This window comes from Rutidosis leptorrhynchoides, chromosome 8 (genome assembly GCF_046630445.1).
Source record: "Rutidosis leptorrhynchoides isolate AG116_Rl617_1_P2 chromosome 8, CSIRO_AGI_Rlap_v1, whole genome shotgun sequence".
Lineage (NCBI taxonomy): Eukaryota > Viridiplantae > Streptophyta > Magnoliopsida > Asterales > Asteraceae > Rutidosis > Rutidosis leptorrhynchoides.
Genome location: NC_092340.1, coordinates 326646183 through 326659997, shown reverse-complemented (window position 1 = coordinate 326659997; position 13815 = coordinate 326646183). Strand labels below are relative to the sequence as shown.

Sequence of the window (13815 nt, the reverse complement as noted above, 5' to 3'; positions counted from 1 at the left end):
TTTTGTGATTCTTGTTTATGGTTTGATAGATCTTAAAACGAACTTTTGATGCATTAAATGCTTTGCAATTTTATTTGTAAGTGTTTAGTTGTATTGTATGCGTAATTACCTACGAAACGGCATATTGTATGTGTGAATTGAGTTCCCGAATCATGAAATGCGTTTTACGAACTTGAAACTTGAATGATGAACTTTTAACAATCATTCGATGAGGTTTTTGTTGTTGTAAATGATTAACTTGATAGATGAAATGTGCTTAGTCATTTTTCTCGTCAAAATACCTTTCCAACGGTGTAAGATACATATTCTAAGTGTTTTCGGTTCACAAATTCTATTTGTTTGAGTTTTGGTTCGTGCACTTGTGTGTTTCAGCAAATAGGGTCTGTGCACTAATCTGGATGCCGTCCAAACCCTTGGACGCCGTCCAACCCTTCATAGTTGGACGCCGTCCAGCCAATCTGGACGCCGTCCAAATGAACTGTCAGGGTCTGTCCAACTTGACCATTTTTCGTTTAATTCTAACTATGCTACGCACCTCCGATTAACATGTAACTTGTTCTAACATGCTCATATATGAATATATAACTCAGAAAAATTGTCGGATACCCGACCCCGTTGACTTTGACTTTGACCAAGTTTGACTTTTAGTCAAACTTAACCAAATACTTATGCAATCGCTCTAACATGCTTTTGTACTTGATTCTCGCATGAAACTTGACAACTTGATTCACATGCTATATTAATCGAGTCGTAACGAGCCATAGGACTAATTGAACACATTTCGCTCGACCTTATGTCGTAACCGGTAATTGATACAACTTACTTGTTTAGGTCGAGGCTAAGAACTTTCATGCACACGTTTACTTTGTGAAGTACTTTTATACTCGTGCACCCGAGGTGAGATCATAGTCCCACCTTTTCAACAACTTTTATTCTTTTAAATCGTGGGCTGAGAAACATATACTTTGTTATATCTTGTACTACTTACTTTTATACTTTGAACACAAGTACGAAGAAACAAACATTCCACAGCGAGTTTGAACAAAAATCCTCAATTCGATTATCATTAGTTACACTTGCCGGGTGTAAGCGAGAACTTATGTTGTATGGCCATACGGGTTTGAAAAACCCTCATTCGGACGGTTCGCTACCGTTGTGCAGATGAAATATATTTTCGAGAAACAGTGTATGTTCTAACACTACTATGGTGGGGTTCTATGGAAGGAAAGTTAAGTTTTGATAATTGGGTGCTCGCGAACATACTTTTGGAATGCAAACAATTTGGATAATCAACGTTATGGAAATATAAAATCTTGTGGTTCAAAACAACGTTTACAAATACACCTATAATTTCACCAACATTTTTCGTTGACAGTTTTCTATATGTTTTCTCAGGTTCATGAATGGCTATTTGATACATGCTTTCGCGTACACTTATACTTGCTTGGGGTCAAGCATACATGCATACACTCTGATTACTTGCTTGGAGTCAAGCATACATACATACTTATGCTATTTTTAGCAACCGTGATTTTCAACTCATATTATGTCACAAGTTATTTCATTTATGCTTTACTACTTTTGTAAACTTAAACTTGTTGTTGAACCGTTTGGTAAACTAAACTTTGTAAGTCTCGCACGTTTCAAATGAATGCGACATAATTTTGGTCAAACGCGTCTCATTTAGGGACTATGACCACGCAACGGGACCTAAGTTAACGATGCCGTCAATGGCGATTTTGTCGGGTCGTTACATTATTTACATCGATACACTTTTTGAAAGTATGTGACCAACATTAGTATTTTTTTGAATACATGGCCTATATCGGGACAAAAAAAAGTATATGACCCTTGAGTAGCCTTAACCTTAAATAAAAATGATACATTGAAGATGTTATAGGTGATAAAGAGCACAACAATAAAAGATGGAGTATGTCATATCTTTCTCTCTATATATTATAATATTATATTATATTATATTATATAGAGGAATATTCAAATAAAATTAACTTTTAAGTTGAAATTCAAGAGACCAATCAAAGTGCGACACGTGGCACGATAATCACATGTGATTGGAAAAAAAAAATTAAAAATTATTTTTTAAAATTTTTTTTTAAAACATTTTTTTCAAATTTTTTTCCCGAATTTTTTTTTTCAATCACATGTGATTGGATTTGACATGCAGTAAATCACATGTGATTCTGCATGTCAAGCACATGTGATTGTAAAACCCAATCACAGTGATTCTGCCTGTCAAATTCAATCACATGTGATTGAATTCATTTTTTTTTAGTAAAATGACGAATTTCAGTAAGTTTGTGCTAAAACCTTTAAACACCAAGTTTTTGATTAAAACTTGATCAAATCAACAACAACAACAACAACAACAACAATACCCAATTAAAGTCTGAAATTTTGAAGATATGATCACGAAATGCTGACAAACTTGACCAAATCACCGAATTAAAGTTTGTTTCCGGTTGAAATTTTTTTGTGAAAAAAGGATTGAATTTGACATGCAGAATCACATGTGATTGTGTTTTTGTGATTGGATTTGACATTCTAAATTTAAAAAAAAAAAAATTTCAAAAAAAATAAAAAAAATTTAAAATTTTTCATAATTTTTTTTTTAAAATTTTGATTTTTTTTTTTCAATCACATGTGATTGTCGCGCCACTTGTCACGCTCTTATTGGTCCGTTGGATTTCAAGCAAATTTTTGGATTCAAAGGGATTACAACTCTATATTATATATTATTTAATATAATAATATATATAATATATAATAATAAAATGCACGACAACACTAGATGCAAAGTATGTGAAAATAAATTTATGTTGAGTGTTAGGCATAGAAATATACTCCGTATATAAACACCACACAAATAAAACCACCTAACAACTAGATACACCTTACTCATCTATTATAATTCTAAACTTCCATATATTTCTATAAAATATCATGTCTTCGATCAATAAGAACCCATTCATATCGAGCTTAGATCTATCCTTCGGACTACTATTCGGTCTGTCACTTCTTCTAATGCCATCAATCGCGATAGCCTCTACTCTCCTAACATGTGTGATAGGTGGTCCTTACATGTAATTTCTATAAGCCATCATGTCTTCGAGCTATGTGTGTATATTATATATGGAAATATCTAATGTGTGCCTTAAAGACACATGATAAGATCATTATTACATATGAAATTAATATTCCTACAATAATTATTAACGTTTCTGTTGGGTTTTTATTTGGTTTCCATTTATGTGGAAGTTTTAGCCCAATGTTCCAAGCCCAACAAATTTAGGCCCAAAATGCTTGTTGACTTGGTCAAGCATCCTAGGCATTTTAAACTCCAAGTGTGCAGCTGGTTTTCATTATCAAAAAGCAGAGAGATCAGAGAGATAAATCAAGAAATAGAGTGAAAACCCCAATTCCCGTCTACAGTGACAGCAGGCCAGAAAACCTTCAATCCCCGAAGATCCGACCGTTGAATCTTCTTCATTTTTGAGCTGTGTCTTCCTGACATCAGTGCCAACATTTTCAACCATTGAATTCGTCTCAAGTGGTCTGTAGCTCGAGTTACAGCAGGCCGAACAGTAGCAGAATTTTGGGTGATGAAATTCTTCTTTTGTCTTTAATTGTTTCATATACTTGTTGATTATTGTTGTTCAAGAGTATGATGATGTTGTATGCCTCTAGTTGATCTAGAGAAGGATTATTGTATTGCTCTCTTTGTTGATGATAGTGGAATTTAAGTGGCTTACGAGTCCCGTGGTTTTTACTCTCGATTTTGAGGGGTTTTCTACGTAAAAAGTCTCGTGTATTTAGTGTGTGCTTGATTATTGTTTAGCTACTGATTTGGGGACTGATTTGGGTTGGATTTGATATAGCTTGTTTGTTAGCATCCTCACAGTTTCATACGGGTCGGGAAATGTTTGTCAAACGGGTTAGTTTCCGCTGTGTAGATTGCTCGTTGTGACCTATTTTCCCATCAAATTGGTATCAAGAGCTAGGTTATTTGATTTGACTTGTGTGAAAGATGGAAGCTAATACAAGTAAAATGATTAGTTTAAATGGTTCAAATTATCATGTTTGTAAAGGCAAGATGGAGGATCTTCTTTATGTGAAAGATTATTATTTGCCTGTTTTTACTGAGGATAAGCCTGAGGAAAAATCTGATGCTCAATGGAAAATTTTGCATAGACAAGTATGTGGGTATATTCGGCAATGGGTTGATGATAATGTTGTGAATCATATTACTGGGGAGACTGATGCTAAAGCCTTATGAAAAAAGCTTGAGCAGTTATATGAAAGAAAGACTGGGAATAACAAGTTGTTCTTAATTAAGCAGATGATGGCTTTGAAGTATCATGATGGGACTCCTATTACAGATCACCTAAATGCATATCAGGGTATTATAAATCAGCTTGCAGGTATGGGTATCAAGTTTGAGGATAAGATTCAGGGTCTCTGGTTACTTGGTACATTACTGGACTCTTGGGAGACTTTTAGGACATCTTTGTCCAACTCTGCACCGAATGGTACTATCACCATAGAATTGGCTAAGGGTAGTATTTTGAATGAAGAGATAAGAAGAAAGTCACAAGGTTCCTCTTCACAGTCAGATATCTTGGTCACAGAAATGCGAGGGAGAAGTCATAGTAGAGGTCAGGGTAAAAGAGGTAATCATTGTAGCAGCTCACGCAAAGGCAGATTTGCTAATGTTGAGTGTTATAATTGTCATGAAAAGGGGCACACAAAGTGGTATTGTCCAAAGTTGAAGAATGAGAAGAAAAAGGCATATGACAAGAATAAACAAAAGAAAAGTGATGGTGGTGATGATGATAAGGTTGAAGTTAACGCTATCACAGATGAGTTCTTTGTTTGTATTGATTATGGTATGATCAATCTTACTCATGATGACACGAGTTGGATTATTGATAGTGGTGCTACATGTCATGTTGCAATTTGTAGAGATCACTTTTCATCTTACACTCCAGGTGACTATGGATTTGCTAGGATGGGTAATGCCGGGTTATCAAAGATCGTTGGTATTGGAGATGTTTGTTTGAAATTTGACACGGGAATGGAGTTAGTTTTGCATAATGTAAAATATGTTCTGGATATGAGACTTAATGTTATTTCAATAGGCATTCTTGATGATGATGGTTATTATAACGGTTTTGGTAATGGTATTTGGAAACTAACTCTTGGTTCTATGATAGTGGGAAGAGGCAAGAAAGACACAAGATTATACATCACGCGTCCGAAGATCATCCAGAACATTGTTAACGCAGTGGACAATGTTGATTCTACTGAGTTGTGGCATAAAAGACTTGGCCACATGAGTGAAAAGGGGATGTCGATCTTGTTCAAGAAGAATGTGTTGTCGGGTGTTTGTGGTATTGATTTGAGTAAGTGTTCTCACTGTTTGGCAGGGAAACAGACCAGAGTTGTGTTTAAGAGTCATTCTTCTTTTCGAATGGAGAACGTACTTGATCTAGTTCATTCGGATGTTTGTGGGCCTATGAAGACTAGAACACTTGGTGGATGTTCCTACTTTGTTACATTCATTGATGATCATTCCAGGAAGGTGTGGGTTTACACCTTAAAGTCAAAACATCAAGTATTTGAGAAGTTTAAGAAATTTCATGCACTAGTTGAAAGGCAAACGGGGAAGAAACTCAAGTGTATTCGGACTGATAATGGCGGTGAATACATTGGCAGATTTGATGCTTACTGTAAGGAGAATGGTATTCGGCATCAAAAGACTCCACCAAAGACACCTCAGTTGAATGGCTTAGCAGAGAGGGTGAACAGAACTTTGGTTGAGAGAGTTAGATGTTTGCTTTCACATGCAGGGTTGTCCGATTCCTTTTGGGGTGAGACTTTAAATACGACAGTTCATATTATTAATCTAACCCCTTGTGTTCCTTTGCGTTTTGATGTTCCTAACAGGGTTTGGAGCGGCAAAGATGTTTCTTACCGTCATTTACGAGTCTTTGGATGTAAAGCATTTGTTCATGTTCCCAAAGATGAAAGGTCAAAGCTTGATATGAAGACTAAGCCATGTGTATTTCTCGGCTATGGTGAAGATGATTTAGGGTACAGGTTATATGATCCAGTTCAAAAGAAACTTGTACGAAGCCGAGATGTTGTTTTTTCAGAAGATCAAATGTTGAAAGATGTTGAGAAGGCAGAGTCAGTTCCTCAACACAATGCCGATCTTGCTAATTTGGATCTGGTTACTCCACAACATGTTGATTCACATGTTAATGATGATGTTCATGATAATGAACATGGTACTGATGATAATGATGCTCCGGAGTAGTTAGAGATTCCAGTACCAGATGTGCCCTCATTTGTCCCACTTAGGCGGTCTACTCGAGACCGTCATCCTTCTGTTAGATATTCTGCTGATGAGTATGTATTACTCACTGATGGGGGAGAGCCAGAGTGTTATTCAGAAGCAATGAAAGATGGGCATAAGAAAGAGTGGGGTGAAGCTATGCAAGATGAGATGAATTCTTTGTATGAGAACAATACTTATGACCTGGTGAAGTTACCTAAAGGCAAAAGAGCTTTGAGAAACAAATGGGTATTCAAAGTGAAGACATATGAGCATACTTCACAACCAAGGTACAAAGCTAGGTTAGTCGTTAAAGGATTCAGCCAGAAAAGGGTATTGATTTTGATGAAATTTTCTCTCCGATTGTGAAGATGGGATCTATTCGAGTGGTTCTTGGGTTAGCTGCTAGTCTTGATCTTGAGGTTGAACAGATGGATGTCAAGACTGCTTTTCTTTACGGTGATTTGGATAAGGAAATCTACATGATGCAACCTGAAGGTTTTCGGGTTAAGGGTAAAGAAAATTATGTTTGTAGACTTCAGAAAAGTCTATATGGGTTGAAGCAAGCACCGAGACAGTGGTATAAGAAGTTTGAGTCGGTTATAAGAAAGCAATGCTACCGAAAGACAACTTCAGATCATTGTGTTTTCTTTCAGAGGTTTGGTGATGATGATTTCATCATATTGTTGTTATACGTTGATGATATGTTGATTGTTGGTAAAAATATTAAAAGAATTGCGCAGTTGAAGCAAGAATTGAGCAAGTCTTTTGCTATGAAAGACTTAGGACCAGCAAAACAGATTCTTGGCATTCGGATTTCTAGAGATAGAGGTGCTAAGACATTACATATATCACAAGAGCAATACATTGAAAAGGTGCTTAGTAGATTCAACATGGAGAATGCTAAAGTGGTTAGTTCCCCTCTTACTAACAACTTTAAGCTAACAGATAGAGATTGCCCTTCTTCAAAGGAGGATGTTGAGGAGATGGATAAAGTTCCATATGCTTCAGCGGTTGGTAGCTTGATGTATGCTATGGTGTGTACTAGGCCTGATATAGCTCATGCGGTAGGTGTTATTAGTCGGTTTATGTCAAATCCGGGTAACATGGCAATCAAGGTTACAAAAGTGTGTTGCATTGTCTACGACCGAGGCTGAGTATATGGCAGCAACAGAAGCGTGCAAAGAACTATTGTGGATGAAAAGGTTTCTACAAGACCTTGGGTTTAAGAAATCACGATATGTGGTTCTTTGTGATAATGAGAGTGCGATTCATTTGGCTAGAAATTCTATGTATCATAAGCGGACAAAACATATTGATGTGCGGTATCATTGGATTAGAGAACGTCTTGAAGATGGTTTGTTTGAACTTGAGAAAGTTCATACCGATGAAAATGGTTCCGACATGTTCACAAAGGCTTTAGCAAGTGAGAAGCTTAAGGTATGTTGCTCGATCGCCGGGATGGCGATCCCTTCCTCATAATTGGAAAGGGGGAGATTTGTTGGGTTTTAATTTGGTTTCCATTTATGTGGAAGTTTTAGCCCAATGTTCTAAGCCCAACAAATTTAGGCCCAAAATGCTTGTTGACTTGGTCAAGCATCCTAGGCATTTTAAACTCCAAGTGTGCAGCTGGTTTTCATTATCAAAAAGCAGAGAGATCAGAGAGATAAATCAAGAAATAGAGTGAAAACCCCAATTCCCGTCTACAGTGACAGCAGGCCATAAAACCTTCGATCCCCGGAGATCCGACCGTTGAATCTTCTTCATTTTTGGGCTGTGTCTTCCTGACATCAGTGCCAACATTTTCAACCGTTGAATTCGTCTCAAGTGGTCTGTAGCTCAAGTTACAGCAGGCCGAACAATAGCAGAATTTTGAGTGATGAAATTCTTCTTTTGTCTTTAATTGTTTCATATACTTGTTGATTATTGTTGTTCAAGAGTATGATGATGTTGTATGCCTCTAGTTGATCTAGAGAAGGATTATTGTATTGCTCTCTTTGTTGATGATAGTGGAATTTAAGTGGCTTACGAGTCCCGTGGTTTTTACTCTCGATTTTGAGGGGTTTTTCACGTAAAAAGTCTCGTGTATTTAGTGTGTGCTTGATTATTGTTTAGCTACTGATTTGGGGACTGATTTGGGTTGGATTTGATATAGCTTGTTTGTTAGCATCCTCACAGTTTCATACGGGTCGGGAAATGTTTGTCAAACGGGTTAGTTTCTGCTGTGTAGATTGCTCGTTGTGACCTATTTTCCCATCAGTTTCGGCATGCTGTTTTTCATGATTTTTCATATATGCCCCTAAATTTGAGTTATTAAAAGTGATAAGATGGATGGTAATTTCGGAAAAATAATATGTAGTAATAGATAATTTTAGATGTAATAATGTTCTTATGTCTTAGGTCACACATAAAACAAACCCTAAATTATAAGTATATAAACTAAAAATTGACTTTGAAATCAAAATTCAAATTTAAAATCAATTTGTTATGATTATTTAAGTTATATTATGATATTTTGAGTATTTGGTTTTAATCGAAACCGAACCGAATTCGAATTAGATTTTAAAATTGAATTCATTTTTAGTTTGGATTTTCCGTTTAGCTTTCAAAATTTGTAATAATAAAACTCAAAAAATCAAGTAAATTAAACGGATAAATAAACACCTATACCGAACTCCTTATTTATTGAAAAAAATATCTTTTTATATTTTTATATATTTAAATTTTAATTTGATTAATAATAGAGATACGATTATGATCCGGGAGAATCTAAGTTTGTTATACTTCCGACTTTATTTCCAATTATTATATTATCATATACATCTGTTTTGCAGATTCTATACACATTCATCATCAACGAATCTGTTTTATTTCATATCTGTAAAATATAATATAAATAAATCTTTAAAAGGTACTAACTGTTTCAAGTTTTCTACTTTTGTGGTCAATTTCACACACTTCACGTAAACACGCAGTATCCCACTTGATTCCATTCTTGTTTTCTTATCTTGTTTGATTTTTGTTTTGTTTTATCTTATTTTTCTTGAAGAAATGATAAAATCCTAAAAACTGGCATCTTGCATCTCATCTTATTTACTATAAAGACCAAGTTTTTAGCTTTTGGGTACAGCACATACGTCAAGATCCTTGCAAATTTTCATGTGGGGTTTATGAATTTTTATTACTACATTTTTTGATTTGATCTCTGTTTTTGCAGTATGACAACCAATAGCATTGATGCTACCGTTGAGCAGCCTCCGGCTAAACTTGAGGTTTGTGCTCAATTGTGTTTCGAGTTTTTACCATCTTTATACATGTTATTACTATTATTACTATTACTATTACTATTATTTTATTACTATTACTACTACTTTACTACTACATATACTAATTGTCATTACCATGTGAACAGTACCCCAACTTCGTTTTCTTTTCCCTTTGGTAAACTTAAGGTTTTTTACCCACTTTAATTTGTTTCATTTGCTTCTATTTACACTCATCCTTTTAGTCGATCCTACTTCGTTTTCTTTTCCCTTTGGTAAACTTAAGGTTTTTTACCCACTTTAATTTTTTTCATTTGCTTCTATTTATACTCATCCTTTTAGTCGATCGAATATAACGTTCACACTACCTGTTGGAGATAAAATTAGCTGCGTGCTTATGGTTTTTATTCTTGTGGTGTATTTGGTTAACGGAACATGATTTATTGAGCTGGAAATCATTGTACTAGTAGTGGTTTGTGTAGGATCGTTTAAGCAGTATTAAACAATCGTTTAATGCTATATCGAGTGCCCAATCCTAGATATAGTGTTCATATATCAAAAACACTTGCTCAGATGATTGATTTAGCCTTGGATACGACTTGGAACGATTAGGAATCGATCAGGGATGTAAGTATACGTTTAGGAACACAAGAAAACGGCCGCAAGGGTGTTAAGGTTCGTAACCTCAACAATGAACCCGACTTAGCCTATATATAGAGTCTGCAAGGTCTATCCGTACGGATGCGTCCTTCATCCGTACGGATGTAACATATCCGTGCTAAAGTGCTCTAACCATACGGATGTACTCAAAGTGTAAAACTTTATGTCCACGTACGTAGTCTAAATGAACGAGGGCCTTACGTTAATGCACCAACAGTTTGGCATCATGATACCTGATATTCTCACAAGAGGTCTTAGTTCGAACCTCACTAGGGAATGGTTCAAAAACAGTTACATGATAACCCGGTTATGCGTTGTACATCTGCGTTTTATGTTTTTTGGAATTGGAATTATCTATCATTTCATCAAACAACAATATGGAATAGAATTGAGATTCCAATTCTATTGAATTCTATGTACTATGCCAATGAAACACGACCTTATCGAAAATTTATGTTTATTTTATATTATATATTTTCAGGGGAAGTCATATGCAGTATTTGTATGTGGGATTCTTGGATTTGGATCTTTGGTTGCATGGAATAGTATGTTAACCATAGGAGATTATTACTATGCAGTATTTCCTGTAAGTAAAAAAAATAATTCAAAATTCTGTTGTTGTTTATTTATTTATTTTTTGTATGTTTGTTTGATAACAGAATAATATGGTAATTTTTATATTCTCATAGGATTACCATCCATCAAGAGTACTTACACTTGTGTACCAACCGTTCGCCATAGGAACAATGGCTATTCTTGCATATAGGGAAGCAAAAATCAATACTCGAAAACGTAATATTTATGGTTACATCTTGTTCTTTTTATGCACTGGAGGTCTCATTGTGGTAAGTCAAAATTTTGTCGATTTGTGCATGATTAAGTTCTTCTTAAAACAGAGAACGACTAATTGAAAAGGTGGCTTGAAAACTTGATTCAGGTTGATTTGGCCTCATCGGGGAAGGGCGGAATTGTAAATTACATCGCCATTTGTGTTTTGGTTGCTGGTTTTGGTGTTGCTGATGCTCATGTTCAAGGTGGAATGGTTGGTGATCTGGCCTTTATGGATCCAGTATTCATGCAGGTCTGAATTTTTTTTTTTTTTTCCTTCTATATAAATTTTAACCTAAAATATGTGAACTTCTATTTTAGAGAACCTTTGTAAACTCATGATGTAGGTGTTTATGTGATATGCAAGTAATTTCAATAATAATTTTTTACTCAAAAAATTGTACAATTTGTATGGTTGGTTTAGTGTCAATGTCTAATGTTGTATGGTTGGTTGTTTGTTCTCAATTGTTAGTTTCAAATAGAGAGATTGATCTTGTAAAGCAGACTGATTAGAATCTGTATCAATTTGTATCTCGATCAGATTTTCGATCTTTTATAATTTAATGTTTGTTTTTTTGGCCAAAATTTTTTTTGATGGTATGAAAGTTTTGACTACAAGTTTGTTGACTCGTTGACTTTGCAGTCTTTCTTTGCTGGTTTAGCAGCATCTGGTGTTCTAACCTCTGCTTTAAGGTTAATTACAAAAGCTTCTTTTGACAAAGCGTCGAATGGTCTACGAAAAGGGACTAGTAAGTATTTTATTCTTCTAATGATAATAAATAATAACAATACTAATTGAAGTAAAAAGGTCAACTTTTAAATCTTGATTTCTTTTATTTAGTGTTATTTCTGGCTATCTCTACGTTCTGCGAGTTTATATGCATTTTTCTGTATGCATTTGTGTTTGGTAAGTTACCGATTGTGAAGTACTATCGCGCCAAAGCTGCACGAGAAGGGTCAAAAACTGTTACGTCTGATCTCGCTGCAGCAGGCATCCAAACTCAACCGAACCAAACTGTAAATGATTCATTTTTTTTTTCTTTAAGATATTAAGTTTTGGAACTGTTTTCACTTTTTAAAATAAATGTTATATTTATGTGTTTTTTTCAGGATGATGTTGAGGTTAAGCTTCCTGAACGATTGAGCAACAAACAATTGTTGATACAGAACGTTGATTATGGGTTGGATTTGTACTTGATTTATGTTCTCACTTTATCGATCTTCCCTGGCTTCTTGTATGAAAATACAGGACATCATAAATTAGGCTCATGGTAATTTCGCCTTAAACGAATATATTTTGTTTGTCTAGATTGAATTTATTCGTTATATGTGCACTAATAGTCCATGGTACATGGGTCAAAATGGGTAAGTACAAAATTTCGTATGTGTTAAAATGGCTAATTCTATATACGGGTCAGGTTGGGTCAGCGAGGGTCGGACCATAAAAGGGTCAATGGAGTAGGCCGCCCCCGACGACCCAAATTTATTTAAGTGTATTTATCTGTTAAAGTTCGACGTTTACTGTATTTATATGTTTAAAGTGGACATTTTTCCCCGTTTACTTGTTTTTTAAATATTTTTAACATTTTGCACCCTTCGAAAAAATGTTCGTGCCACTGGGTCAGCCAAATGTAAACACTTACAGATTATGTTTTCAAATTTACCCATTTGGCCCTCTACATACAAAGTATAGCCCATTGAACCCATTTGCCTTTAAATGGGTCAAAGTTGTCTCCTTTTAACTACACAACTTTATGAGTTGCTTAAAAGGCTCAATGTGAATGTAACAATGTCTTTTTTTTGGACAGGTACCCACTAGTTCTAATCGCAATGTACAACGTTTTGGATTTGATAGGAAGATACACTCCTCTAATCAAATTTACAAAAATAGAATCGCGAAAGGCCCTAATGATTTTAATATTATCGCGTGTATTGTTCATTCCCGCATTTTATTTCACTGCAAAATACGGTGACCAGGGTTGGATGATTTTTCTTATTGCTGCACTTGGATGGACAAATGGTCATCTCACTGTATGTGTCATGACTGTAGCTTCAAAAGGTTACTCGGTAAGTTTAAAAATGTGTGAAAAAAATCGTATTTTTATAAATGTATTTTGTACAGACTCTTGATATATTGTGTTTTTCGTGATCATTTTTTTCAGGGTCCAGAAGCGAACGCTTTAGGAAACATTTTGGTTGTGTTTCTTCTATCCGGGATTTTCACGGGTGTCGCTCTCGATTGGCTATGGCTCATCGGTAACGGAAGCTTTTGAGTGAATAGCGATTACAAGTTTATGTTGCAAATAATTTGGTCATTTAGTTATGAACATAGTTAGCTTTCTGTTTTTGGTATTTGATTTATGCAACCAAAGACTATAGTTGCATTTGGTTTGTGGTGAGGTTGAATTGTTTGAAATTGTGGTGTGGCTAAGTTTTATAGGGATAGGGATTTTTTATTGTCTTGATTTAGTTATTTGTTGAATTGTGTTAATACGATGACAATGCAATTAATTTGTTCTATTCGAAGTTTTTAATCATTTGCAATTCGAAGGTTGCTTGTGTGTTTAGAGATTTGTTCATATTATTCTAATACTAATATATAGAGTTGTAATCAGGAGAAAACAAGGAAAAGGTTGAGATCCAAGGAGCACTTCTCAGCCCTTGGATCATTTTTTATCAATGAACCAGATTAGACTACCAAATAACACA

At 35.1% G+C, this 13815-nt stretch overlaps 1 protein-coding gene across 1 annotated transcript; it reads left to right on the top strand.

Annotated features, from left to right (window-relative positions):
* The first annotated feature begins 9529 nt into the window (after nt 1-9529).
* Nucleotides 9530-13433, top strand: LOC139861591 (equilibrative nucleotide transporter 3-like). Its single transcript, XM_071850026.1, has 9 exons — nt 9530-9627; nt 10760-10864; nt 10968-11123; nt 11216-11359; nt 11750-11855; nt 11948-12123; nt 12229-12377; nt 12915-13173; nt 13269-13433. The coding sequence occupies exons 1-9, from the start codon at nt 9574-9576 to the stop codon at nt 13377-13379; spliced, it is 1260 nt and encodes a 419-aa protein (XP_071706127.1). The 5' UTR covers nt 9530-9573; the 3' UTR covers nt 13380-13433.
* The last annotated feature ends 382 nt before the right edge of the window (nt 13434-13815 follow it).